The sequence below is a fragment of the Rhyacophila brunnea genome, unplaced genomic scaffold (assembly GCF_057557595.1).
Source record: "Rhyacophila brunnea isolate RB1 unplaced genomic scaffold, BYU_Rbru_1.0 scaffold_22, whole genome shotgun sequence".
Classification (NCBI taxonomy): domain Eukaryota; kingdom Metazoa; phylum Arthropoda; class Insecta; order Trichoptera; family Rhyacophilidae; genus Rhyacophila; species Rhyacophila brunnea.
Genome location: NW_028232882.1, coordinates 22,065,855 through 22,093,600, shown reverse-complemented (window position 1 = coordinate 22,093,600; position 27,746 = coordinate 22,065,855). Strand labels below are relative to the sequence as shown.

The window sequence follows — 27,746 nt, the reverse complement described above, 5'->3', positions numbered from 1 at the left end:
TTAAAAAGGTGTGTGTATTATTTAACGAAATAAGGGGGGGGAGAGGCGCCTAGATTAGATTTTTTTTAAAAGGGAGGCGTAGTAACATAAAGTTTGGAAACCACTGACTTAACATTTGAATTTTGTCTAAAAAAACGAGACGTTAATTACCCCTCATGGATATTTTGTCTAAAAAAACAAGACCTTAATTACCCCACGTTTAATTTTTTGAAAATGTAGAAAATTATTGGTCACTCAACGTGTACTATATTTTTGGCCGAAATACTATAATTTTGAAGGCACCGTACTATAATTCCACTTTCAACATATGGCAACACTGTCACCAACTTCACTGCGTACTCCAATATGGTTTTTTTTGTTGATTATTCGTGTTCCAGCATAGACTAACTTCAACTTCCAACTTCCAACCTCATTAATTCATTTCGCATCGCATCTCGTAACATCATAAATACATCACCGTCAAAACTTTGTTTCTCATTTTTAAAACCACAATTCACAGTTTAAATTTACCATCGACAAAATTTACCTTCTGAGCAGTACTGTAATGGTACTGTAGAGGCTGCACTAAGTTTTTCACAGGAGAGGAAGTGTGCAAGGTTGAAAGCTGAAAGCATCTCTCTGCGGTACTTGCAACGGAACCACGATATTGGTCTGGACACGTGTGGCGATGCCCAACGCACAAGGGTTTTTATGAAGTCCCCAAAATCCGATACCTTATGGGAGAAGTCCAAATAATCGTTCGGCACCATTATTAAACTCCTCGCCTGTTGGTCATACCAATTCTCTGGCGTAACCACTTCAGAGATAACGACGGTTGCCCCTGTGCAATGGAACCAATCTTTCAGGGATGTCTGCTCGAATTATTTTTCAAAGAATCCCTACAAAATTGGTGGTGATCTGTAGAAAAATAGTGGTGATGGAGAAGTGATTGAAAAGACAAATCTGTATTAGCTAGTTATCAATATTATCGCAATATGACATAAACTAATGTACCTAAATGCTATTTTCACTGTCATAATAATTGTGTGAAAACGTGTAATATCTTGAGAGATCTGAAATCTTTACTTTGAACTACCTACTTTCCAAGATTTTGTGTTTATTTTCCGGAATTCTGTTTAATAAATTTATTATAAACTTTCAGGATATTTTATTATATATTATTCCCATCCATACACCTAACATAGGTACTTTATAATTAATTATTATTGATTAAAATAAATATTGTAATTTGCTAAAATGCAATACCTACCAACAGGTGTACAGGCAGACACGTTCAAGTTGATAAATTAAAATGTAAATGTCTAAACCGTTGAGTCTACCTGGAAATTATTCAAACACACACATTATTGTAAGATTTAATTTAATCCCCATTATCCAAGTTTATCAACCACAGCAAGAAGGCAATCCCAAAAATGATGCTTAGCTGTCCAATATAACCCATATTACTACCTTGTAGTCCAGAGCGTAAGCATTCATTAACAGACTACGGGTTCGATCCCCGGTAAGATCACAATGCATTGTGATTCTGTGATTTTCTCAAAGCTTGGGTGTTTATGTGATTGTTTCATTTCTACTACTAGGTACCTACTAAGTGTCTACAAGTACTCTTAGCATTGGGGTTCATGGCCTGTTGTAGAGTTTAAAAAGACTATAATATAATGTTTGTAAACTTATATCATTTTTGAAAAAAAACATCTTTTCCTGGATTATAGTGCTATTATAATGATTTTTTTTTACAGCACCAATAATAATTACAGCAGTCAAACAATCACAGACACACCCATGTATGAGAAAATCTCACCGGGAATTTAACTCCAAAAGGACATCTTACCCATACAGGGTATCTTATGATCATAAAAAATTTTGATCTTCAAAAAACAACGAATTAATACTATTATTGATGAAAGTAATATTAAAATTCGGTGCTTAATTTGGTTGGTGGACCAAAAAAACTATCCCTCCTTAAAAGGCATATAAAATAATATTATTATGGTTTGATGAAATATATTATTATGTACGTCAAGTTGGACTGCCCACTTTTGAAATTTAAAATTTTGAAATAGCCAGTCGTTAGTGCTGGATAGTGCTGCAATATCATCGTTAGTGCTGTTATATTAAAAAAGTTATAGGCAATTCAATGTGGGCAGTCCAACTTGACGTCAAGTTGGACTGCCCACTTTTGAAAAACAAATAAAATCCAAAATAGCCAATCGTTAGTGCTACATTAGTATTGGTTAGTGCTGCAAAAAATATCGTGATTACCATTAAATTACAAAAGTTATGGGCAAATCAAATTATAAAAAACGTCAAGTTGGACTGCCCACCTTTTTAAAAACGACTAAAATTCCAAATCCAAAATAGCCAATCGTTAGTGTTAGTTAGTGCTGCAAAAATTATCGTAATTGCCAAAGGGCGGACGTGCTCAGCGTTGGTCAAAATGGAGCTTTTATTGTATTTTCAAAGTATGATCCTGGACGTTCCTTAAACGTTGTAGATAATCTATTTATGTAATTTTAAAGCCTCATTATCCTTTATATTTATTTTAAATATTTGATGACTGCATAAAGCATTTTTATTACATCAGAAGAGACCGAAAAGGAAGAATTCTACGACCTCCTTGAAGCAACATTTGACAGACTTTCAGGGCATGACATTAAATGTGTATTGGGGGATTTTAACGCGAAACTGGAAAAAGAGGCGGTCTATAGACCTTTTATTGGAAGTGAAAGCCTGCATAACACGACCAATGAAAATGGAAAGATGGTTGCTCTCTTCTGCAGTGCTAAGAATCTGGCTGTGCGGAGCACTATGTTTCCACATAAAGATATTCATAAGGTCACCTGGAATTCCAGAGATAGCAGGACGCACAATCAAATCGACCACTTTCTTATAGACAGCCAGCATTGGAAGACAATTGAAGACATCAGAAGCTACAGAGGCGCAGATTGTGACACGGACCACAACTTGTCAATAGATAATTTTAAAGAAAAACTGTCGAAAACCATCCGCAAAACTCCCAAAATAAGGACGAAATACCACGTAGAAAACCTTAATATCCTATCTAAAAGAGACTCTTATATTAAGGAAGTCATAATTGAACCCAAATACGGGAAGAGGGCTCGATATCTCGGGATGTCGAGGACCGGTGGCAAGAAATAAAACAAGCCATCCATCGAGCGGCGGAAAGTACATTAGGAATAGTAACAAAAAAACAATTTGATAAATCTTGGTACGATGACACGTGCCGGCAGATAGTAGGTGAAAGAAAAGCGGCAAAAACCCTTTGTCTACAAAATCCACAAAAGGAGAAATATTTAAAGGAATACACAGACAAGGCAAATAAAGCTCGAAATCATTTGAGAAAGTGTAAAAGAGCCTTTATGAAACTCCGTTTTGAGAAAATGGAGGAAGAAGCTAAGGCCAATAATACAAGGTCATTCTTTGCAGAAGTCAATCTGTAGAAAAGAGGATTCCAATCAAGAACGTCCTCAATCCGAGACCCACAATGTCATATAGTGGCGGAAAAGGACTTAGTTCTTAATGTATGGAGAACACATTTCCAAGATTTACTGCAAAGCTCCAATCCATCCATCTCACTTGAATCTCCAACTGTAGACACAGCTGAACCACTTATTGCACCACCCAGCAGAGCAGAACTCAAAGGAGCTCTTCGGCAAATGAAAAACAATAAGGCGGCGGGCAACAACATCCCCACGGAACTACTCAAGCACGGAGGGGAAGCTCTTCTCAACTCCATGCTGGGGTTGTTTAAACAAATCTGGGAAGAAGAGAGAGTACCTGACGAATGGAGAGAGTCACTGGTGTGCCCAATCCTCAAGAAAGGAGACAAGCACAACTGCACAAATTATTGTGGCATATCTCTCCTACCGACAGTGTATAAAGTTCTCTCAAATGTTGTCCTAGCAAAAATGTTGCCTTAATATGCAGAAGCTGCTCTGGGTGACTAGTAATTACTGCATAGTAATTGCTCGAATTAGGTCTCAGTATCCGCGGTCACATTATATGAATGACACTATCTTTCCAGTATTCTTGTGATTTTACCACAAACTTAATATGCACTTTTCATGTCTGTATGAGAGTTTCACTAAATGTCCTAAACTGTTACGGTTGACATTTTCGCCATTGTTTAATATATTATCTTCGAAGGTAAAATCGAAAAGACTATCACAATATTTATCGCGTTTTATTTAGAGCTCTACTTGCAATTTGTTTGATCCTCAAAGTATCTAAACTTCTTTATTTTATTCATGGTTTTAGTTAATCCAAAAGAAAATATTTAATTATTCTATATTTGCAATGATCTATGTATTTTATGGTGGCATTATATATTATTATTGTCTCAAAGGCAATACTTTATCATTTAATGTTTTCAAACAATTCTACAATTACAAAATAAAAATGTTTTAAACTACTGGTACTTTCAGGATAAATATGAAGAGGCGGAACTCTATTATCGACAAGCGCTAGAGATATACGAAGTGAAATTGGGACTAGACGATCTAGAAGTCGCCGACACCAAAAGATATTTGGCCTCTTCTTGCTTAAAACAGGTACACATACAAATGTATATTAACGGCCCTCGTGCGCTTCAAAATGGATATTTTATGGTATTTTCAGAGCGTAAGTCTGGACATTCCTTAAACGTTGTAGATGATCTAATTATATAATTTTGAAGCCTAATTATCCTATATTTATTTTAAACATTTGATGACTGCATAAAGTATTTTTATTACATAAAATAGTATTCTTTTAAACCTCTCGATCTAATGTTTTAGAATATAGTCATATTTCAGAACATCCATGTGCAATGTGTTAAGATTTTTTAGGTTTATTAATTTTTAAACGCATTTACAAAACCATTAGTAAAATTGTTTACTATTTAAATAATATAATTATACACGATAAAAAATTATATTTATAATCTCTGTGATCCCAAATTTGACAAGAATTAGATATTTTATCTATTAATCAAAAAATGGGCACGAATACCACATTTGAAGATAATTCTAAAGATACTGATTATAAGCTGTGTCTTTGACCATTCAAATGTGATAAAAAATCCTACGAATAATGATCGAATAATGATTCTTTTATAAGGTCACATCTGAGATTGTGTCGTCTACTGCAGTGGTTCCCAAAGTTGACTGGGCTCCGACCCATCTAACAAAAATTTCCAATCTTGGGACCCACCTTTTAGCTGTCTTAGAGAAAAGAGGGCATAAATATTGGCAATGCTCAGATTCTCTAGTGGCGAGTCGTGGAACTACTTAATGCTGTCTTATTTGTTCTAATTGAAATGAAAAAAATATTTTTTATAAGTGTTACCAATATGAATGAAAGACTGTTGAAATAAGAAACACAACTTAAATAAAAAAAAATTATTACTTAAATACCTACACCTGCAAGGTTTTTTTACAAAGTTATTTCAATGGGAAGGATGTATTTGTTTCTTATTTTTCTTCATTACAGTTTTAGCATCAACTTCCAAGTTTGATATATCCAATTTATTTCGGTGTTTAGTTTTAATGTTAACCATAGCCGAAAATCCGACCTCACATAGATATGAGGTAGTAAAGAGGAGGAGGACTTTCATAGCTTCATCGAACAGGCAAGGATAATTATCAGCAATTGAGAGCCAGAATTTCGTTAACTGTTTACGATTGAAACTATTTTTCAGTGACGTATCTTCTGATAAATCAATGAGTTCTTCACTTGCTTTTGTTGACATACTAGTTGATAAGTCGTTTTGAAATGGGTTTCAAATTCAACGCAACGAATAAAACATTTTCATCTCTTCCCCTAAATAGTCGTCAAAGCTATTTATTAACAGTGATAAATGACTGGAAATTTCAGGCAGTACGTTCATCTTAGGCTGCACTTGGTTTTCAATAATAAAAGTTTCAAGTGTTTCAAAACAATCATACTTGCCATTCTCAATACAACTTTTCTACAACATAAGCTTTTTCATGAACGCTCGAATTTTATCGTGAACTGCAAAAATGTCTGATCCGTTTGATCCTTGCAAATACAAATTAAGGCGTTGTATGGCGGCTACCCATTTCTTCACATAGTTTTTGAAATAGGCGGGCTTATAAGGGTTTTGTTTTAATATAATTTACAATTTTTATCTAGCCAGCTAGCGCTAGCTCCAGCGCCAGCTGGCGATATTCCGTGACTGTGCTGCCATCTGTAGTGCATTGGCAATTCAAATTATTATTATTTTATCACAATATTTTCCGTAACTAAGTTTATTTCAAATTTTTGGAATTATAAATAGCTGAATGAAAATGTATCATTTCCTATTTTTTTTAATTCATGTATACAGTGGCGAGGGCCCACTCAATATTCGCTCGCGACCCACTGGTGGGTCGCGAGCCATAGTTTGGGAAACCATGGTCTACTGTATCCATGTATAATCTTTGTCCTATACCTAGTAGGTAGTGAATTTACAGATATGATACAGTGGCTCAAAACGATGCCATTTAAAATGCAGTGAAGACACCTTTGATTAGGTGTAAATTGCCAAGTGCAACTAAGTTAATCTATAATCTAACTTAGATAGTTCAGATTCTAATTGTAATTAAATGGTCATTTATTACTATCTTTAATATGCATGTGGCGTTTTTTGGATATTTCTTACGGTGCATGCATGAGAAATAAATAGACCGCGTGGTGCGTGGAGGTGGGTGTCCACAAAATGAGGAACGCAGACTGTTTGAGGCTGTTTTACACGAAAAGCCATGATGCCAGCCATGGAAGTGGTCTTGGCCCACATTAATCACTTCCGTAACTTTGTATGGTGAGATTGTGAGTGTGGCATTCAGCCATGAAATATGCATATATACGCCTAATATTGAAAGTAACTATAGTTTTAATAAATTTACCCAAAAAGTAAATCTTAATAGTACTTACCTATGCAATTTGTTTATTCAATAGGGCAAATTCAAGGAAGCGGGAATTCTATACACACAAGTTTCGACTAGAGCTCACGAACCGGAATGCGGTTCAAGTGATGGTAAGGAAAACAAATCAAATACAATATTATTATGTTATGGGAGCAAGGGCCTTAAAGAAGTCAAGGGCAGGACTACATTGCTTATCACCACGCAATGCAGTGGGTCCGGTATTCATTGGACCCATTTTTAAATAATTTTATAAGTATAGTTAAATTCTATGTACATTATCATTTATTACGTAATGTCGAAACATACATTGAAAACACGCCCGGAGAGCAAATGATCCATTCTATTGTGGTAATACGGATATTTTTTTACACAATTATATTATGTTATTCTGTGCAGCTTTTGCTTTTCTTGCATCTTACAACAAAACGTAAAAACCAAATGACCACAGAAAAAAACATAAGTACTTATATTTAATATAATATTTCGGACAGATAATAAATAGATTAACTGCTCAAACATAGAGTAAGAAAAAATATGACTAGAGAGAGGATATTGTCTGGTTCAGGACGTAGGTACCAAGAGAAAGGATTGTTAGGTGTGCCCAGCACCCGACGGTAGGTTTCAAGAAACGTCAAAATCCCATTTTTTTTCATAATAGTATTATAAATACTCGTTGAGTCGCTGCTTCATAACTTTGCACTCCGGCTCCAGGATTAAAATGATATAATATATTCAAAAAATATAATTTTTACATATATTATCAATTTAATATATCACATATTATATTAACTTTATATTATGACGACGAATCCGACTATGAATTTTTGTGTTTACTTTTGTCTCAAATAAACGAATCACAAAAGAATGTTCGTCTCTTTAATTATGTATACGGATTCGATCACAGCTCCTGGATTAATAATATCTTTTATTCCTGCCATATATTATTATGATGACGTCTCATAATAAGATAAACTGCCTGCTGACAAAATAGGATAATTGCTATGTAAAAATATGGTGTTTCTGCGTTGGTATATAAAAACACAATGTTAATCCAAATATCAGTATGTTTTCACTTACAATAATGTATAATGTTTAAATTTGGTAGGGTCCATTATATATTCATGTTAGAAATGAACTTTTTTTGAAAACACTGTCTTTTTATTTAGCAGGGCAGTGAAAATTTTGACATTACAATCTCCATATAGAATTAATTATGACACCTAATTTGCTTTGAATAAAAATATATTAAAACCAATATGTATTTATTTTAGGGTTGTAGCTCAGGCAGTATTAATGTTGAGATGGAGAGTCAAGACGTGACAAGCGAGCATGATATTCAACCAGCCATCGACCATACTTTCGTAGGATCTCCTGATGAGGAACCTCTTCAGAATCGGCCTCATCTAGAGGCACAGCTGCATGATTATCTGCTTTTTGATCAGCTGCTGTATTATCGACTGCGAGTTTTTGAAGTTATATATTTTGTCGATAGATGTTACTATAAATTGCACCTTTTACCGTGACATGACGCGCACATTTTTTGCACGAATTGAACATATTATGGTTTCAACAGTTGGCACTACATGTAATGATACGCGTGAAATTAGTTAACTATAGTAGAACTTTTATAATACACAATGTCACTGCTTAAAGTGTTGCAATTCTTTGCAACACTCTTAATCTTTCCTGCAAAAATTCCACCAACTCCGCTCCGCGTAGGAGGGGACTTCTGACTTTTGGAATCATCTCAAACGACTTTGTGGTTTCGAGATCTAGTTTTGACAATTCTTGGTGTATGAATATAAAATCTGCCAGATCATACAAATCTATCTGTTTCAACGCAGACACGGCAGGATTGAAGATTTCCATGAAGTATTTGATTCCGCCCTCCGATTCAACAGACATGGGTATCAAGTCTAGGACAGTGTTCAGGTTCTCCGTCACGGTTATTCGTTTGTAGTCATAACACCGATCCTATAACTGCCAAAACTCGTAATTTTGACCGACGGGCGATATGCCTGAACATGATGCCAGGGCTTTTCGGGAGAGTTTATCTAGTAGAGCTTCTGGGCGTGTGACAGTTCCCCGTTTAAATGAAGGATGTGATAGAAAGATTCTTCGAACATCGGCGACCTAATTATTTAGCGCTCTGGTTCGCAAACATTTCAATTTCAAGCACTGTCACTATTGAATGTTTTTCCACTTCACGATACGTCAATACTTAATACTTACAATATAATATTTCTTGCATCACTTCAAATGGTTTGTCTTCCAATAATGATAGTTTTAGAGAACTGTGCTCCTCGAGACGTCAAACACGAATGCCAAAACTTAAGGGACTTAACATTCCAAAGTGGAAATTACATGTAGCGTCGATGGAAGAGTGGTTAGTTCTTTTTTACCTCGTAGTCATATTATGATGGTCGACCTATAACGTAAGATCGATTGATGGCACTTGATTTCATCCAAAAATATCACCTCTAGTTTTAGTTAAACCCATGACATAAACAAAAACCAACCATAAGTGCGAGTGAGCAAGCATTTCGCCTTATTTGCACAATACGCATTAGAGTAATATACAAGATATATAGAAGACGTACCACTATCTTATAGAGCAGTTTTTCATAACCAATGTATTTAAAATCTACATTATTTAGCGTGTAGCGTATAGCGAGGTCCTACATTTGGATGCACCAGCAGTTTTTTTTACACCTGGGAATATCTCAGGAGCAGATGGCCAAGTCTTGGGCATCGCCACGTTCTCAAGTGATCTTTGACTGAGTTTACTGAAAGACGTAATTTAATAAAAACGTGCCATGGGAGAGACAGCCACGGAGACAGAAATCATGACTAATTTGTACATAATATTATGAGTTTATGATTAATTTTTCCATTAAAAATAGTTAAATCAAGTTTTCTATTATGTACTAGAAATATTTAAAAACAATTATTATTCTTTATGTAGGTACTTATTTTATATTTATTAAAAAAAAAACATCGATTTTCCTTAAGGTGACGCATCAGTGAAACGCCAAATAATGTTCAACTGTACGCGCGACGAAAATTTGTACTTGCTTCGCATTCATTGAGATAACGTGGAGTCGGACGCACGTCACTTTGCTGCGTGATGGCGACGGGCCAATTAATTCTAAAATCGTGTAAAGATGACTAAAAACTTTACCCATTTACTTTAAAAAGCAAACATGTCAATGAATATATTATTATTGATACTAATAGAATAATAAACAGAACATAAAATGGACGTATGTTGGATTTATATGAGAAATAATATTTCGTTTGACAGGCGTCATTTTCACCCGCGACCCGCAATCCGCACATCGCCTAGCAACGATCTTTTTAGACCGTGCCTCAACTAATGCATGGCCTTAATATTATTTTTATATACCCATATTAAATCAAGTTTCGATATTGTGACTATAATACTAGTAGTAGTGGCGAAGGGTGGAGGTAAGCTGTTTAGATCGTAAAATTTTTCAGTCATACGTACTTGTTTTCATTGAACTCAGAAAACAAATTGCAGATAGTGTTGGTTAGTTTTTAAAATTCAAATGACCGAACCATAATGAATTCAATAGATATTCGATTATCCATAACATATTTAAAGATATGGCTTTAAATCATACACAATTTTAGATATTTTATAGATAGGAAAATATTTCTTTTTCTATTATGTTTTGGTTAGGTAGGGCATAATGAATTTAAAAAAAAACTAACTAACACTATTGTCATAATATTATGTATTCATAATTCAATGAAAACAAAAAAATAAGCATGATTGAAAAAGCTTAGTTTACGCAGGGCGAATTTTAAAAACTAACCAACACTATCTGCAATTAGTAGTATTAGTAAAATAGAAATAAATACGTCCTACTGACAAAGTTTATTGTGCATTATTTATGTCAGATCTTAATATCCTACCTCCGCCCTTCGCCACTGAATAGTTATAGACAAACAAGCATACAAATATATTCATGTTTTTTCGCAACCTGTAATTTAATTAATAATGTTCTCACATGAAAAATGTATTTAACTTAATTCTTATAATGTAGTGATACTGTTATTTTTGGAATTGATATTTTTGTATGTGATTAACCCCAGTGCCGGATTTATGTTTGAAGGTCCCCGGGCTAATACATTTTGGGTGTCCCAGAAAAACATATTTTTAAGAGACATTTTAGATGTTTATATTTAGTATTAGTATTTATAATAAGTCTTCTTGGTTCTTGTTGTAGAATATTGCACGTCTTTCAACTAAAAATGTTGTGGATGATGCATGCAAATGATTTTTCGTTGCATAACGTCTGGTAGCTTCTGAAATGTATATTTGTGTATATTAATTACACATTCAATATTAGTGGATCAATGAAGCAAGTAACTGACTTTCATCAAGCTTTTGGATGCTGCAAAATCATTCGAGAGGTTTTGTCGGCCTCGAGGTTTTTTCATAAATATTTTATTATTTTATTATTATGACACTCACTGCGTCCCGTAGCAAGTTGATGGCTCTGGGTTATAGCCTCTTTAGGCCTACGGTAAAACTGACGGTGATTAAGATGGTACTTCAGTGAAACGGCAAATAATTTTCAACTATTTCGGACAAAATTTCGGACTGGCTGGCAATCGGAGAGCGAAACTCGAGCTGTGAACACGTCAATTTGTTTTGAGATGGCGACGGGGGAATTAATTCTTACTAAAAAACGTTACCCATTTACTTGAAAAAAAAAACATGTCAATGAATATATTATTATTATTAGTAATAATAAATGTAACATTAAATGGACGTATGTTGACTTTCTATGACAAATTATGTTTTGTTCTACACGCGTCATTTGCACAATCTTTGCGTCGCGTAGTCACGATTGTTTTAGACCGTGCTCCAGCTGAAGTATAGCATTAAGCTCGGTGTATATACGGTTCATAATATCTATAACGTTCAAGCAAAATATGTATTTTTAAATGCATACCAGTAACACTTTTTAGGTAAACAAATTAATAATTCGTTACCTACATCGAAGAAATGAAAAAGAATACTATCTACATGTTCTTTTAAGTGATTGTTTTTTGTATTAAATAATAAATAAATTTTCACGTTAATTTTCTTTTTATTATCATATTTATCTATTTCCACACTGTACCCATTATTTTTCATTATTACGTACGGATATTAGGGGAAGGTGTTGTACCTGTGGACAATTTTTGGTTTTTCATTTCTAATTCGTCAAATATATCATATAATGCAATGCTTTTGATGTCATCAATCTGGGTTTATAATTACAAAATAAAAAACATGTTTGGTGCAAAGAATTTCATTTATTGACAAATAATTGAAGACCGAGAACTTGTCCACAGCACAGGTACACCACTATGTTGTACCTGTGGACAGCATATGTTGTACCTTTGGACATACAAGACAATAATATAGGTACTACTAGCCATTTATATATTCAATTTTAAAAGTTTTAGGGTCGACATTAAATGAAAATTGCCTTTTTAGTCGATCAGGTTTACCTATCGTCTAAGGTGAAAATAATTTTGAAAAAATGTCAAATCCAACCAAAAGAATATTTTTTTTCATCAAATTAAATAAATCAGAAAAAAATGTGTAAAACGGACAAATTAAAGATGGTTGTAACATTAATAACTAATAATCTAAAAAATATGCTTTTATTAGCTTAAAATCATGTAAATATTGATAAAATCTATGCATGCTGTACCTTTGGACGCGTCCATAGGTACAACCAGCAATATGTCCAAAGGTACAACAAATCAAAATTTTACATTAAAAGTGTGCTGAAGTTTTTTGAGTACCTATATATTTTGACAAAATGCATTCCTTTAACTTAACAATTAATAATTCACAAATCAAACTACACTTACAAATTGTATCCAATGATCTCTCAATAATTATTATTAAAATTAACAGTAAATAGTCAAATACTTGCATACTAACACAAATTCTAAATAATTCAAAATTTGGCAGCTTTCCTGAACTAAAAATTGGATTGAGTGTTGCCAGAGTTATATGTGCGTAAATCCCTAGAACATAATAATGCAAAAATATGAATACCTACCGAAATAAAGCCCCTGTCCAAAGGTACAACACTCCCCCTACATGGTGATAACTGATGACGCATCAATAATAATTGTTGATTTTCTAATTTTTTCTCACATCCTCATAACAGTGGCGAATACTCCATACAAGGCTATTATTTAAAACCTACCTTCTAAAGAAAAATACGTTTTAACTTAAATTTTATTTTTATTTATATAGTAACCTCATTATTGTATATTCTACAAAGACTCCTATGAAGTCCGGACACGAACCCTACCCTCCATGTTTTAAACACAGAGTTTATAGGAAACTGTCCGCGTTTACCGCAAGTTCTTATCGATTACACTTGGCATTAATTATGAGGGTCGTTAGTGTCTGGTGCATCTGGATGCTTGTATGCTTGTACAAATTCGTGAGTGCCACGGGTCTTCTATTGACGCAGGCATTGAGTATCGTAAAATGTCGAGAGAAGCGGGCCAACTCATTTAGAAGGCTGTTTGACAACCAAATCATCTGAGTTACAATCTATATCGGGCCGGGCATATTCGCCTCCCTTGCTTAGAAGTGCATTTATAATAGTTTATTTTACCCGATTTCATTTATATTTTTATAAAAATCGATGTTTTTTAAAATAAACTATGAATTAGTCAAAAATCTATATCTATTAACGATCCTTAAAAAACTTAATAAACTAAATTTTAATAATAAATATGACCATAAAATATATGTAATAATAAGATGGGGTCCGGCGACAAATTCACATTTTATTACAATTTGACTTAAAATAAAAAAATATTTTCATACAAATCATACATGAAGCTCCTAGTTTCAAAAGCCCCTAAAACGGTTTTTGGTAGTTCTGAGAAAAATGAGAAAAACTATTTTAGGTAGTTTTGAGAAAAATGAGAAAAATTGATATCCATTGAATCTGTGAACTTTATGTATTTATTTTTTAATTCGTTACATTCTATAGAGTATTTTGGCTTTCTGTTTTGGGGGTATTTGAAAAGCACACCCAACAATTTTAGCGGGTTTTGAAATTTACCCTAATTTTTGATGATACGTATTGGCGGTTTTTAGCGTTTTTTAAAGTTCAATCTTTGGCCATCATATAGGTAACAAAAATATCCATCTAAATACATATTTAACTCAAAAATTTTCAAAAACCGTTTTATGGGCTTTTGAAACTAGGCGCTTCACATTTCCATACAAAAAATATTCAGATACATATTTATTAATTAACACAGTTGAAATTGTATATTATCAAAAAAATGTCTCAAATTACAAGCTTCGTATTTTTCCGCTAGGTGCCTCTGGTAAGTAAAGACATCGCCTTAAAGATGTCGTCGGAAGGCGAATCGTAAAATACTAAAACCAAATCCTACGGAATGGTACAAAACTCTCATTAATCAGAATATAAGATTGCAACAAAAAGTTGTAACAAAACTATATAAAATCCTATTGTTGTTTGTATAAATAGGTGTGTACGACGAGACAAGTTTTTTTATTAAAATTTATTAAAAATGTAAATTAATGTACCTAATAATTGGCATAATAGTTTATCTACCGGAGCGCCATTTTTCATTGTTCCACGAGACGGAACAGTAGTCTCGAGGCTCATGGAAGTACAACGAACGAGCTAAGTAAACCCCATTATTTTTATGAATTTATAAAACAATGCCCACCTATTATACCCATCCTCACATAGGTGGAATATTTATTGCCCTCCCAATTAGCATCACCAATGGCAAGTTAGTTCTGCACCTTGGGAGAACAAACAAATGATACTCGCGATTTCTAAGATAGTTATCATAGACACAGGTCAATACTACCAAGAATGGCAGAGTTCTCATGTACACCGCGTATAAGTCGGAAAAATGCGTGGCGAAATATAGATATCTTCTAGTGTTTAAACTACAGTATGCAAGCATTCCTAAGAGGAGACCAGTTGGACAAACTCACGGATAGTATCCATATAACCTCAAGTAAAGGATATACACATTCCAAGCAACCGAGCGCACACACAGAAAAGTGGTAAGGGGGGTCCGTATCTAAAATTTATCAATGATAACTTATTATTATTTTTTTAAGACGGTGGGAGGGTCAGAATAACATTATCAAGCAGGCGTCAGTGACTCCCGCATTTACCCCGTCTACTACCTATAGATTCTCGCCACACTACGGACCCGCCGCCCACACTTTTCCGGGTACATTATTCATACTCAGACACTTATGTTATAAGGCAATTTGAGTCTAAGCGATGGATAACTGGCTTGCAATTATAACTACGGGTCTCACTTATGAGTTATTGCGACCTGTCGCATCCACAGATGGCTATCAATAGAACTTTCTCTAAATTGTCACAGCAGCAAAGGGTGGAGGTAGGCTGTTAAGATCCGCCATAAATAGTGCACATTAAACTTTGTTAGTTATAATAAGTATTTGTTTTTATTGAACTACATTTTACAGATGGTATTGGTTGGTATTTAATATTCAATTTAACCCTGCCTAAACCAAACCATATTAGTTTTGATATAATTTGGGCAATATGACAAAATTGTGTACACTTTTTCATTCATACCTATTAGTTCTCGTTGGATTAAGAATACATTATTACACATAATATTGTTCGTTAAATTTTTAAATTCATTAAGCCCTGCTTAAACCAAACTATAATAGATAAAAAAAATTATTCAATCTAGGTATATTATATTCAAAATTATGTATGATTTATTTGCATAATTTTAGATATTTCATAGATAGACTTGTTTTAGCTAATGGCAATTACGATAATTTTTGCAGCACTAACGATTGGCTATTTTGGATTTGGAATTTTATTCGTTTTTAAAAAGTGGGCAGTTCAATTTGACGTCTTTTATAATTTGATTTGCCTATAACTTTTGTAATTTAATGGTAATAACGATAATTTTTGCAGCACTTACCAATACTAATGTAGCACTAACGATTGGCTATTTTGGATTTGGAATTTTATTCGTTTTTAAAAAGTGGGCACTCCAACTAGACGATTGTCATAATTTGATTTGTCCATAACTTTTGTAATGTAACACTAATGTAGCACTAACGATTGGCTATTTTGGATTTTGAATTTTATTTGTTTTTACAAAGTGGGTAGTCCAACTTGACATCAAGTTGCCCACATTGAATTGCCTATAACTATTTTAATACAACAGCACTAACTATGACATTGCAGCACTAACCAGCACTAACGACTGGCTATTTCAAAAGTGGGCAGTCCAACTTGACATACATAAATATATTTATGGGAAACAACATTTTCAACATACAAATTGCGAATATCCTACAATAAAAAATTGATTGAAAAAATCCAAATGCCGAATATCCAACTAATTAAATGTCCATTCCTTTTTGTTATAAGTAGGTAGACAACACTTATTTTTTTCATATATATACAGTCGAACTTGGTTATTACGAGTAAGATGGGACCGACTGAATTTGCTCTTTATATCAGAGAATAGGTATTTTTAAATGAGCAGTCACAAAAAATCGCAATTCAAACAAAAATACACAATTAGAATTTTTCCCCGAAACAAGCATGGCATTCATAAACTACAATAGAAGTTGTTTATTGTAATGAACGCTGGTAGGTACCTACTTTCTTCACAAACCTTGGATCTTCATTCAACCGTATGCATGGATACTCTTTCAAGCTTGTCGACGAAAACACCAATTAGGTAGGGACTTAGACACTTAACTAGACATTAATAGTTTTGAGAAAAATTTTGACGATATGTATGTTAGCTCGGTATAAAAGTGAATAAATGTATGGAAAAAATCATGAACTAAAATGTCAACGAATGTTTCCTCGTTACATCCGTGATCATAATAACCGAGCTCGACTGTATTTATTAATAAAAAAACAGATGTATGTATTTATAATCTATCTGATTCATTTTATTTCAAGTTATCGACTTGATTTGTTTAAAACTAATATTTAGCTGTCAAATATAATATGTCCAAGTAAAAGAGATTGAAGACTGACAAGACTGTCCAATCTCTTTGGTCCAAGTTATTTTATTATGTGCCCATCATTCCATTTTTAGCATTCGCAAAGCATCACCCATGAATCAACAAGACTTTTGTGATCGCAAATGTAGTATTCTTACCTTTATCTTGTGCCAATCAGGAAAGTTTATAGCTTGTAAGTTTTTGTTTCGTATGAAATTTATCCTGTGAGTCATAATTAATAAACTTATCGATGTGTCGATCATTCCATCCAGGTATCATCATAGTCATAAAGTAAATAAATGAATATTGGAATAGGACAACTCAATAATAACCAATAAATATTTTGGAAATATGTTGTACTTAAAATTTTAAGCTTAGTTACTATTTACATTCTAAAATATCCATGTGTTCAAAGAAGTGATAACTTGCAAAAATATAGTGCCATATGTTATTATGTTCCTAGATAAATCCTAACATGTATTTAAACCTGGTCAACATAAACATAAGAAAAATATATCTGTTTACTTCCATCATTTAGAAGTCATGCATGACTCCCCAGTAATATGTATTCCAAATCATCAAATCTTTTGTATTAACTTTTGCACAACTACTTATGTGAACATTCCATCAAGTTGTGTTACACATCATATAGATACTCTTCTTACAAATCAGGATCCAGTATATACAATTTACAAATCTGCCTAAATATAAAATAAATATTTTGTTCTCTAGTGATACAAATTATGACCCGAACACATTTTTAAGCTTACAGAAATGTAGAGAATCTCTACACTTCTTACGCCAACCATTATCAATATAGGTATCGAAGATTTAGGTTTATTTTGTACATTCTCCACTACAAGCAAAATATTGGGGGATCAAGTTAATGAAAAAAATAAGAACAATTTTGAATAAAGCATATTGTATTGAAAGTAATATAAAGATTAGAATAATTATCTATAAAAAATATCCAGCTAACGGTTTGGAATTATTCACGCGTGTTTTAGGAACGTCGCTCCAGTGTTGCATATGAAGACCGCCCACATAGGCACCTAGCGAATCGCGCGTAACCTCTCAAAAGTGGATATATTGAGATGCGGCTCCGGCGAGCCGGTATAGGAATGACCAATTCGCAGGTGAGCGTATTGAGTTCTGGCGGCTTTGAGACGCATGCGATTTGTTGCTAGCAGCACTAGATGCTTATTTCAAGCCAAAAAGTCGCATTCCACCAGTGTGCGGAGCTCCATTTGGCAACATGTGTTTTGTATTTGACGCATTACAAACGAGACGAGTTTTGATGTGCGAGCTGGCTATGGATTGATTTGACATACATTAATATCATATTGCGAACTAGCAAGAGTAAAACTTCAAAGTAATCCGCAAGCCACAGTATCAGTACTTACTCGTGTTTATGATGTCTTTCAGAACCAAAACTAATTAAATACATAGAAGAATAATTAAATACGTTTGCCATACCATAAAAACCTTAAAATCTCTTTAAAACACTGCAAGTGTATTCATATAAAAAAAATGTAATATTTTTCATTGATTTCAGTTATATTAATTTCTATACTGGCCCTTACATTAAATGGAAAGATGAGAATATTTTTCAGATTTTGTGATCATTGAATTACAGTAAAACAAAATGTTCACTGCAGTAAGTAAAGTAAATAAGTTATTATGTAATTTATGAAATTGTGTGTATGTAATGTTACAATAAACCTATTTTTATTTACCCTTGCATCTTAATTATAGTACTTTTACAAGAATGTGAGATTTTAGCGCTTACCCTCTTTTCCTGCTTCAAAAAAGTTTGAATTCAAATTCATTGGCACAATTATATAAAAAGGAAAATTTGTATAAATCCAGTGACAGATAGATCTGAATATCTATTTTCAACATTACCATAACAGACGGGAGGTGGTTGATCGACCCTGGCTGATAATAATATGCAACAGATGATACATACCATCACCACAATGTGTATGTATTTAACCAGATTTTTAGAAGGGGGAGGAAAAAAGGGGGAACATCATTTGACAGTAATTACCTACATATGAATAAAATTCACAGATGAACTCATAATTTCCATATGATAATATTACTAATCAGAGAAAATACATACTATGTTGTTAGTTACACTTGAGTAGAACAATATGTGCAGACAACAATGATCCAAATCAAAATATGCAGTACGTTAACTGAAAAATTGACAGATTATTATATTCTACTGAGAGTTGAATACAGGAGTTCCGCATGGTAAACTTATTAACCTGAGACGACTAATGGCAACTGATACAGAATTTAAAAAAAAACTATCTAATGCTCCGTCAATTGATAAAATAAAAACCTAGCATACATACTAAACATTGCGTTTACCATATTAAACAGTCAGATGCAATTAGACTGGTACAATATCTGCGCATGCCATGAATAAATTGATATGTCCGAAATTATCAATGTTCAGGACAGCATGTTGTAGTCTTTGCGTTACATGTTCATGTAACACCCAGATATATTAAAGTGTTAAATATATCACTTGACTAAATTACTTAACAAAACTAAATATTATGTAAATTGAAACATAAAAGAACCCAAATGCCTAAAAATTAAGATCTTGAGTTATTAACATATTGCTTCTATACACAGATAAAATATACAACACGAATAGTGCAATATTGACACTTTACCTACCGCTCCCGCCAATGTGGCGTCCCATGGTAGCCAATGGTCACAAACCACATACGCCATTGGTGGCGTCTTTATACGCATATAACTCTGCTATATACAAAACAAATTGCATATTCAACGTGAAGCATATGGGGGTGCATCACTGCATCGTTGTTTGGCTCGCTCTGCCTGATGTTTGGATTTTTGAGGTCAATTGTAAATAATTTAAAAAGTATCTGCAGTGCCTCTGGAATGGGACTGATTTTTGTCAAACATCGCCGGTATTTGGCATACCTAAATTACTAAGCTTTGTACGGTAAGTAAAGTGTTCATAATAATATAATATTTTAAGCAAATATAACATGAAACATTACAATATTGTCTAACATTGTATAATTATTATTAACTTGCCAATATGTTAAAAAAATATTTAGATCTATCTGGCAACAACAACCGTTCCCATATAAGGGGGAAAAAATGTGATGACACAATTATTGTTAACTATCAAGCCACATTTCAGATCACTATGAAACACATTATGCTAATCTCGGTTTGTCCTAAGACTGCATTGGAGCACTAATTTGACCAATAATTAAATCCATTTAATAAAAGTAATAAGTTGTATTTGTCAAATTAGTATTCTGCCCAATGTATTCTTAATGAAAATAATCACATAGTTAAAAATAACAGTACTTAAATCACTTTGGAATAATGCCAAATAATGAAATTACAATATCAAGAAATATAAAAAAAATAGTATTTGATAAAAAAAAAAAGTAAAAACATGCAATATGTGTTGGATATATTTTTATCTATTTTTTAACATTTAACCTGCAAAACTTGTTATTTGAGATTATAATTGATTAATATTTTTCGAAATAGTGTTCGGTCTAATGCATTTTTAAGGCAACCCAATATACCGATAAAAAAATCAGAAGGAAAAACCATTTAAATTAGATTATGAAAACATACTTTTCACACAACAGAAAACAATGAAAGTTATCAATCTATCATTGGTTTTGAAGATAATGTTGTGTCTTACAGTTGAATGTGATTTTTGTGAAGATAGCAAAAAGCGTGTAAACACCAAGATTGAATTAAGATTGTCTAGAATTATTCAATTTTTCAAACATCCTGCGGCATCCCTGGCCACATTTTTAGAAAACCACTGACTTATGTTACCATGTTTATTTGTAATATAACATTTTCCAAGCGACATTTAAAACAGCATGATGTATGTGTATAATCCTATTGGGTTATTAAATTAATAATAGAATGGAGTCCTGGAGGTGGCAAATGCCACCAGTGAAATAAGGTCATATAACAAGTCTCTCAGGAAAAAGGTCTTGATACAAAAATAAATAAAAGTCTAATCTTCCAAGGTGACGTTTTTAAATAAGTATGACATAGATTCTTTGTTATGTATACGTCTAATGGCCTCGCTTAAGAGGATGGATATGTCGACTGTCTTAATTTTGTGGCACTGCATTTTCTGCAGCTCGTGCGGGACGGTGTTGGTGACGACCACCTCGTCGATGGCGGAGTCTTCGATGAGGCGCGGGGCGTCAGAGGAGAGAAGACCGTGCGTCGCCAGCACGTAAATTTTGTACGCACCTCGTTCCTTAAGGACTTCTGCTGCGGCAACAAACGACTGCACATCATCGATCAGATCATCCTGAAAGATGAAAGATTCATTTAGATCAGCGCTTCACAACTTTTTTTGTGTCATAGCAACAAATTATAAGTTTCACAGTACACTAAGAAATACTTAGGCACCCTAAGTTTTATTTCATTGTAAGTAACAATATCTTGTGACACAACCCCAATCGCAAACGGCACACTGGATAGGAAGCTCTGCTAACCATCAATTGTCAATAGAGAACTTGTAATAAATTTACAAATGCAAGCATGTCGATTAGGATACATGTCCCGTAAAATATATTATTGTTTACTTACCACCATGATAGCGATGCGTCCTCCGACATCTCCAACAACATTGATGGGCGGCTTTTCCTTTGCAGGGTGCACCGGCACTCCGACTGACACGTCCATCGTCCTCGACCTGCCAACCCAAAACAGATTACACTCAATACAATCTGATAGCAGTCACTGTATATTGATTTTTATTTGCTAATATTATATAAACACAAGCCAACTCTCAATATGTATTATTATGATTCATTGATTTGATTTAAATGATCTCTTCAATAATTAATATTAATAATAGTGGTGTGGTTATAAAGCAAAACTGACTTGGGCAAAGTGGGTGGGGAGTATCTCCCATCGACCTCGTCACTCTCGGATTCCTTCTGTTCGCCGTGAATAACAGCAATTCCAAGCCGCAGCCTTTCTGCGTAAGATGTTGCCTTTTTCGCCGAGCCAGGGTTGCGTGCCACTATCACCGAGTTGCGGTAGTCTGGAATCTGTACATACGCATCATATTAGTCAATATCCACAAGAAATACAGAATAAATGGCTGTAGAAAATCACTTTCAACACATTAACGTAATCACGTTACTTAAAATGAAAAATACGAAATGAAATTAGTGTTTGTTATTTCAATCTATATTAACCCAATGCTTACGGGCCGCACAAAATTGTGTTTTTGCTAATTAATTTTCAAATGCAATCAAGACGTTAATTAAAAAATTAATTGAAAGAGCCCGTAAACATTGGGTTAATTAAAAAAACTGAACATATAGTAAAACGTACATATTTTAAAAAAAGGAATCAGAATTGGTGTATTTCTACCCAAAATGTCCATAAATTATGACTACTACACACCCCTGGTGGAAAGTTGAAGAGTGAGAATTATAATGAATATGCATTACTAGTGGAGTCACTCCGGAACGATTGACGTTTGCAGGTTTAAAACAGGGACAAAAAAAGAAAAATAAGAATAGGAAGATAAATAGTTACGCATTCTTGTATGTACTGCAGCAGGAAAGGAGACGCCCTGAGATTGTCAACGGGGCAGTCGAAGAAGCCCTGGATCTCCTTCTGGTGGAGGTCCATAGTGATGATGTGCGTGAGGCCCGACTTGCACATCATCTTGGCCAGCAGCTTGCTGACAATGCAGCCGCGTTTACGCATCTTGCACTGCTTGCTGTACGGCAGATACGGTATCACGCCCACCACCGACTTGGCGGAAGACGTCTTGCAAGCGTACGCCATTATCAGCAGCTCCATTATATTATTGTTAACATCCCTGCGGACAAGGTTACAATTAGAGGTATCTAGTTAAGAAAACACCGGTGGTGAAGAGTGACTGTTTGACGGAGATAAGTGATAGATAACCGGAAAGAATAGTGTAAGTGGACTTATCATATTAACGTAGGGTGGCAAGAATTTTCACGCGATAATTGGAACTTGTGCGATATCTATGACTGCGCGGTAGAACAATAGTAGCGATCCTGCCCGAAAAAGTACAAACTACACTCCGCAGAGCATTTTGACGTTTACCAATTTTCACAACCTATCAAATAGCACCATACAATGACAACAATGTGTCTCGGTTACGGTTGAAGAGTGAGATTGTCGAGAAAGTAAGCAATTTTGCATGTAAACAGTTATAATTGCGATAGTTTAATTTACACACTATTATTGTTGCCAGTAAATCTATGCGCGTGTATAGGCACTATTAGAGCAAAGCCAAATGAGATAAAACAAGGCAATAGGCTTCATGTAAGAGCACTCGGAAATAATAACAGTAAAAATAATTAAATTTATCCCATGTAATTCATACGCAATAGAAGAAACCGTAATAGGCTCAATTTCAAAGTTAAATTGTTCCACTAGAATATAATGTGATTTGCTTCGGATATTATTACATAATATTCCACCTGCGTGAGGATGAGTCTAGGTATACGTTGTTTTATATATTTTAAATATTTCATGAACACTAATCTTATGCCATACTATCATCTTCATCACTCTTGTCTTTAGGTTTGACACCTTCTCGCGATTTGGATAATCGTATAATGGTGTCAGATTCTTGTGGCAGTGTAGGCAACTCATTTATGTGTTGGTATCGTTGCTTTCAAAGGACACTCACACTATTGCAAAGTAATTTCGTTGTGGCCGCAATGCCAGAAGAACCTGTTCTTCCTTTACTTTTGTATTTACTCTTTATACTATTTTTTAATACTGTTACTATTTCTATGTTTTTTTTATATTATGGCGTGGACGTCTTGAATTTGTAATTTATAAAGTTGCTGTTATAATAGAAAAACTTAAATTTAAAAAAAGTGAAGATATAATATGTAACCAGACTAGATTATTCAAAATAAATGGTAATTAAAGAGTGCATTGTTATTTTAATCTTACTTTGTTCCTGTTTGTACGATATAGATGTCTTTTCCTCGTACAGAATCACCAATTTCTACCATTGTCTCACGGTTAGTTTTGTGAAATACGGCACACCCACCATTTTTTACACCGAGGCGGCTGAAACAGAAATGTTCATTTTAATAATCATTTCAAATTACTAATAGAACTTCCGAAGAAAAATTCAAATCCGAGGTCCAGGTTTGCCAAAGCTCACATGTCGTTTTTCAATGTATTCGAAACCAGAGCATGGATCTAATAGATTATCATCTATTATATAGATCTAATATATAGATCTAATAGGTCATCAGTGTCTCGTGAAAAAGTAAATGTAACGAAACCTCTTCACGAGGCGGTCGATGTCTTCACCTGATTGTAGAGAGCAAATAATATTAAAAAAATGGTGCTGAAAAGCATAAAAGTTTTTCACTAACCTGGCTATTAAATTGGCAAGTTCAACGTGAGAATTGCCGCCTATGATGACGATATCTGAAGTGATTGGTCCCTCCATTGATCTTGATTTCTGAGGTATATGAAACGCCCCAAACCTATATAATTCAAAAATGCATTAACGGATACTGACAAGCAATGATAATATGTTGATTGATAAAAATCCATTCCACATTCACAGCGCACAAGTTGCAACTTTACAACAAATAACACAATTTTGGATAGATTTAAATTTAAGTAATTTGGCAATATTTCAATAAAATTTTTGTTCATTCTACAATTTTTGAGCTATTGATTAATGGTGGGTACGGGGTACCACGAGGGCTGTGTCGAGACATATTTTTAATTCTCAATCTATTGTCTACTAAGAGACAGTTAAAAACAACCCTGAGTGACAATATTTTCTTTTGATAAAGTGACCCGACCCTAAGACTAAATATTGTGAAAACACTAATCTAAATCACACATGGGCATCTTTTGAAATGAAGCAAAAATTAATTATTACAGCCGTAATAACTAAGTTTTCGCAGCGGACGGGATTCACACTTAACCTTATCCTCACGTCGATCAAAATGTACTTACTGTATTGATTTAAAACGTTCTAATTTTGAAAAATGCAATTTTCGCCATAAACCACATGGCATTTATCCCGTTGGTGCCTGGGCCAAATGACATGTCTCATTTTTTAAGAGTACCCTTTTTAGTTCCAATAAAAACTTGAATTGACAATGTGAAGAAACCATTTGATTATCAGTAATGCCGCATTCTTACGTGTCGATTTTTGTTGTTTTACTTTACGTTCCCACATATTGATTTAAGTTGAAACAAGATGGCGTCAAGTGAGATTCACATGCCAATCCGAGTTGTTATCACCTTGGTTACTCTTGCCTAGGCAACCATTTGGCAGGAATGATGATTCACTGTTGAATCGATTAAAACTAGAAAGGACCTCAACTTTGTTGAAATATAGTTCGCACTTATCAATAATTGACTTTCTACGATCATTCAACATACAGTTTAATGACATAAATTAATATGGAAAAAGGCAGCATTAATTATTGACTGGTGCTTACATTACAGAAACTGTCAGAAAGGTTTTTTTAATTTTACAATTTTTTGAGTCACTCGGTAGACAGCTGTTTCCGACTACAAATCCATTTTTAGAATAATATATTATAGTCCTGTCTACATTCGGACATTTCTTCATTAGATAGATGAATGCGTAGCAGTACATGCGTTGCCTGTGCATTGCCTGCCTTAAACCCATTTCAAAATGGCTGTTTTTCACCTATGGATATCTTTTCAACATCATGGCAGTGTTCACATGACAAAATGATTCTGAGAAAAATATACTATAATTTTAAGGCAAATAGGTAAAAATACAATAATTTTTGCATCTTTGTATTAAAATTAGCATTATAAAAAGATGATAACATTGTATTCTGTTAAAAATTGAAAACTATTTAACATACAAGTGTAGACAGTTGGCGCGGTACGTAGCACACTTTCCACTTCAAGCATGTCCAAACTACTTGGTGTTAAAACCAGAATTAAACAGTTGAAGTGAAGTGGAAGATGAAGCAATCAAATGTCAATTCAGCAGACATACATTTTCTGCTTGGAATGTGAGAAATAATTGAAGATAGTTAGTTATGTAGTCCCAACTCAAAAATTGTAGATTTAACAAAAACATTCTTATAAAACCTTTGCGATAGGTTTCTACACGGTTACAACATAGTGCCAGTTTAATAAACAGATTAACAATAAAATTAGTTTCAAAACCATTATCAATAAAAATTATATTTGAATGTAGGAAGGTATGTCAACCTCTTAAACAGGACGTATCCACTTCATTCAGTTCATTTAATATATCATTTAAACCAGCACAAATTCAGTAGAATAATAGAGATATTATCTAGCTAATTATAAAACAGACTTTATAAGAATCAATAGAAAATTTGAAATATTTAAATTAAATGATGTGCCATCGAGTGTATGTAATAATGGAGATCACTGATGTTAGATTAGAAGTCAACAATGTAAACAAAATGAAGGTGGGTGAGCGGTAAGACAACACTTGAAAATTGATTTTAGTATGGAAAAACGTGTTAGTCTTATTGTATGACAGCTGTTCAGTGGATTTATCAGGAACACAACAAATAAACAGCTGACAGCAATATTACTTGATAATCAGCATTATTGGGCATGCTACTTTTGGACAGTGTGTATTATTTATTTACTTCATGAGAATTACAATATTATATGGGAATAGCGTGATGAAAATTGCATTAGTGAACAGCCGGTGGTACGCCATAAGTACTTCTTAGATTTATGGTTGAGTAATATGTATTGGGAATCATTTGATCTTTGGCATATAGAAAAAAAACACAATGTATAACTACTGCGATAAAAATCATTGAAAAGGCTAAACAAGGTTGCGTAAAACTTCGACATGCATTTACGAACAATCTGATAATGATGGACCGTGATATAAACGGGCGTTTTACGATGCAAACATCATTTCTGATAATAGACTCGACTTGGTGGTATCTACGACTCAGGGATTAAGTATTTATCGGCTTCTCAAATTAGCGTCTGCATTTGATGGTGTGTAGAATAGATGCACGAAATTTTGGTGATTGCAAAAACGTCAGAGCAAATTGCCAAACACGTTCGAGGCACTACTTCAATTTTAAAATCCAAACTGCAGCATGGAAGCCGTGGCAACTGGCAAATTATCAAGACCTTTGCAAACAGGTGGGCACGAGTCACAAGGCAAATCATGAGCATATAAAATTTAAGTAGAAAAACCTTGTCTTGCTGATAAACATAACGGAATTTTTAATACCTCCTTTAGATTATATTTATAATAACAAAACACTCATAAAAAGCACATCGGCCACAATGAATGAAATTACCAATGCCGAATGACAGTAAACCATTGACTAAACTAACTTAATTAGTTTGTTTAATTGGTTATGGTTGTCATGCCTATAATATTTTTTTGTTCTTGTATTTCTCGTGACTACCTTAAAATATTAATTTGGTCGCCAGTTATAATAACTCAGATAACAATGTCAAAGGTCAATTAATTTTTGTTTTGTTGCGATATCATACGATACAGAACATGTCACAATTTTTTTGATTTTTTGGGGTATTTTTAGGTCACTTATATTTTCCTTAATTTGAGATTTTTCAAAAATCATAAAATAAAATATTTTGATAAATTAATCAATATTTCATAGAACAATGTCATAGGATTAAATATTATTTATTAGTGTAAAAAATAAAACACATAAGAAAGAATCATCTTT

The 27,746-nt window shown here is 33.7% G+C and overlaps 1 protein-coding gene and 1 long non-coding RNA gene across 4 annotated transcripts; one reads left to right on the top strand and one right to left on the bottom strand.

Moving 5' to 3' along the window:
* The first annotated feature begins 217 nt into the window (after positions 1-217).
* LOC147070214 (uncharacterized) lies at positions 218-12,033 on the top strand. Its single transcript, XR_015070952.1, has 3 exons — positions 218-4,571; positions 6,958-7,036; positions 8,198-12,033. It is a non-coding gene; the product is annotated as an uncharacterized LOC147070214 (long non-coding RNA).
* A 5,294-nt stretch (positions 12,034-17,327) lies between these two features.
* On the bottom strand, positions 17,328-27,459 carry LOC147070213 (phosphoribosyl pyrophosphate synthase-associated protein 2). 3 transcript variants are annotated; one of them, XM_085949500.1, is made up of 7 exons: positions 27,351-27,459; positions 24,417-24,530; positions 23,983-24,102; positions 22,576-22,864; positions 21,910-22,079; positions 21,613-21,718; positions 17,328-21,331 (listed from the first exon to the last, which is right to left on the bottom strand). In XM_085949500.1, the coding sequence occupies exons 2-7, from the start codon at positions 24,491-24,493 to the stop codon at positions 21,026-21,028; spliced, it is 1,068 nt and encodes a 355-aa protein (XP_085805626.1). In that variant the 5' UTR covers positions 24,494-24,530; positions 27,351-27,459; the 3' UTR covers positions 17,328-21,025. The 3 variants fall into 3 exon arrangements, with proteins under 3 accessions (XP_085805626.1, XP_085805624.1, XP_085805625.1); XM_085949498.1 differs by having other exon boundaries at positions 27,244-27,384; XM_085949499.1 differs by having other exon boundaries at positions 27,281-27,384.
* Positions 27,460-27,746: the final 287 nt, after the last annotated feature.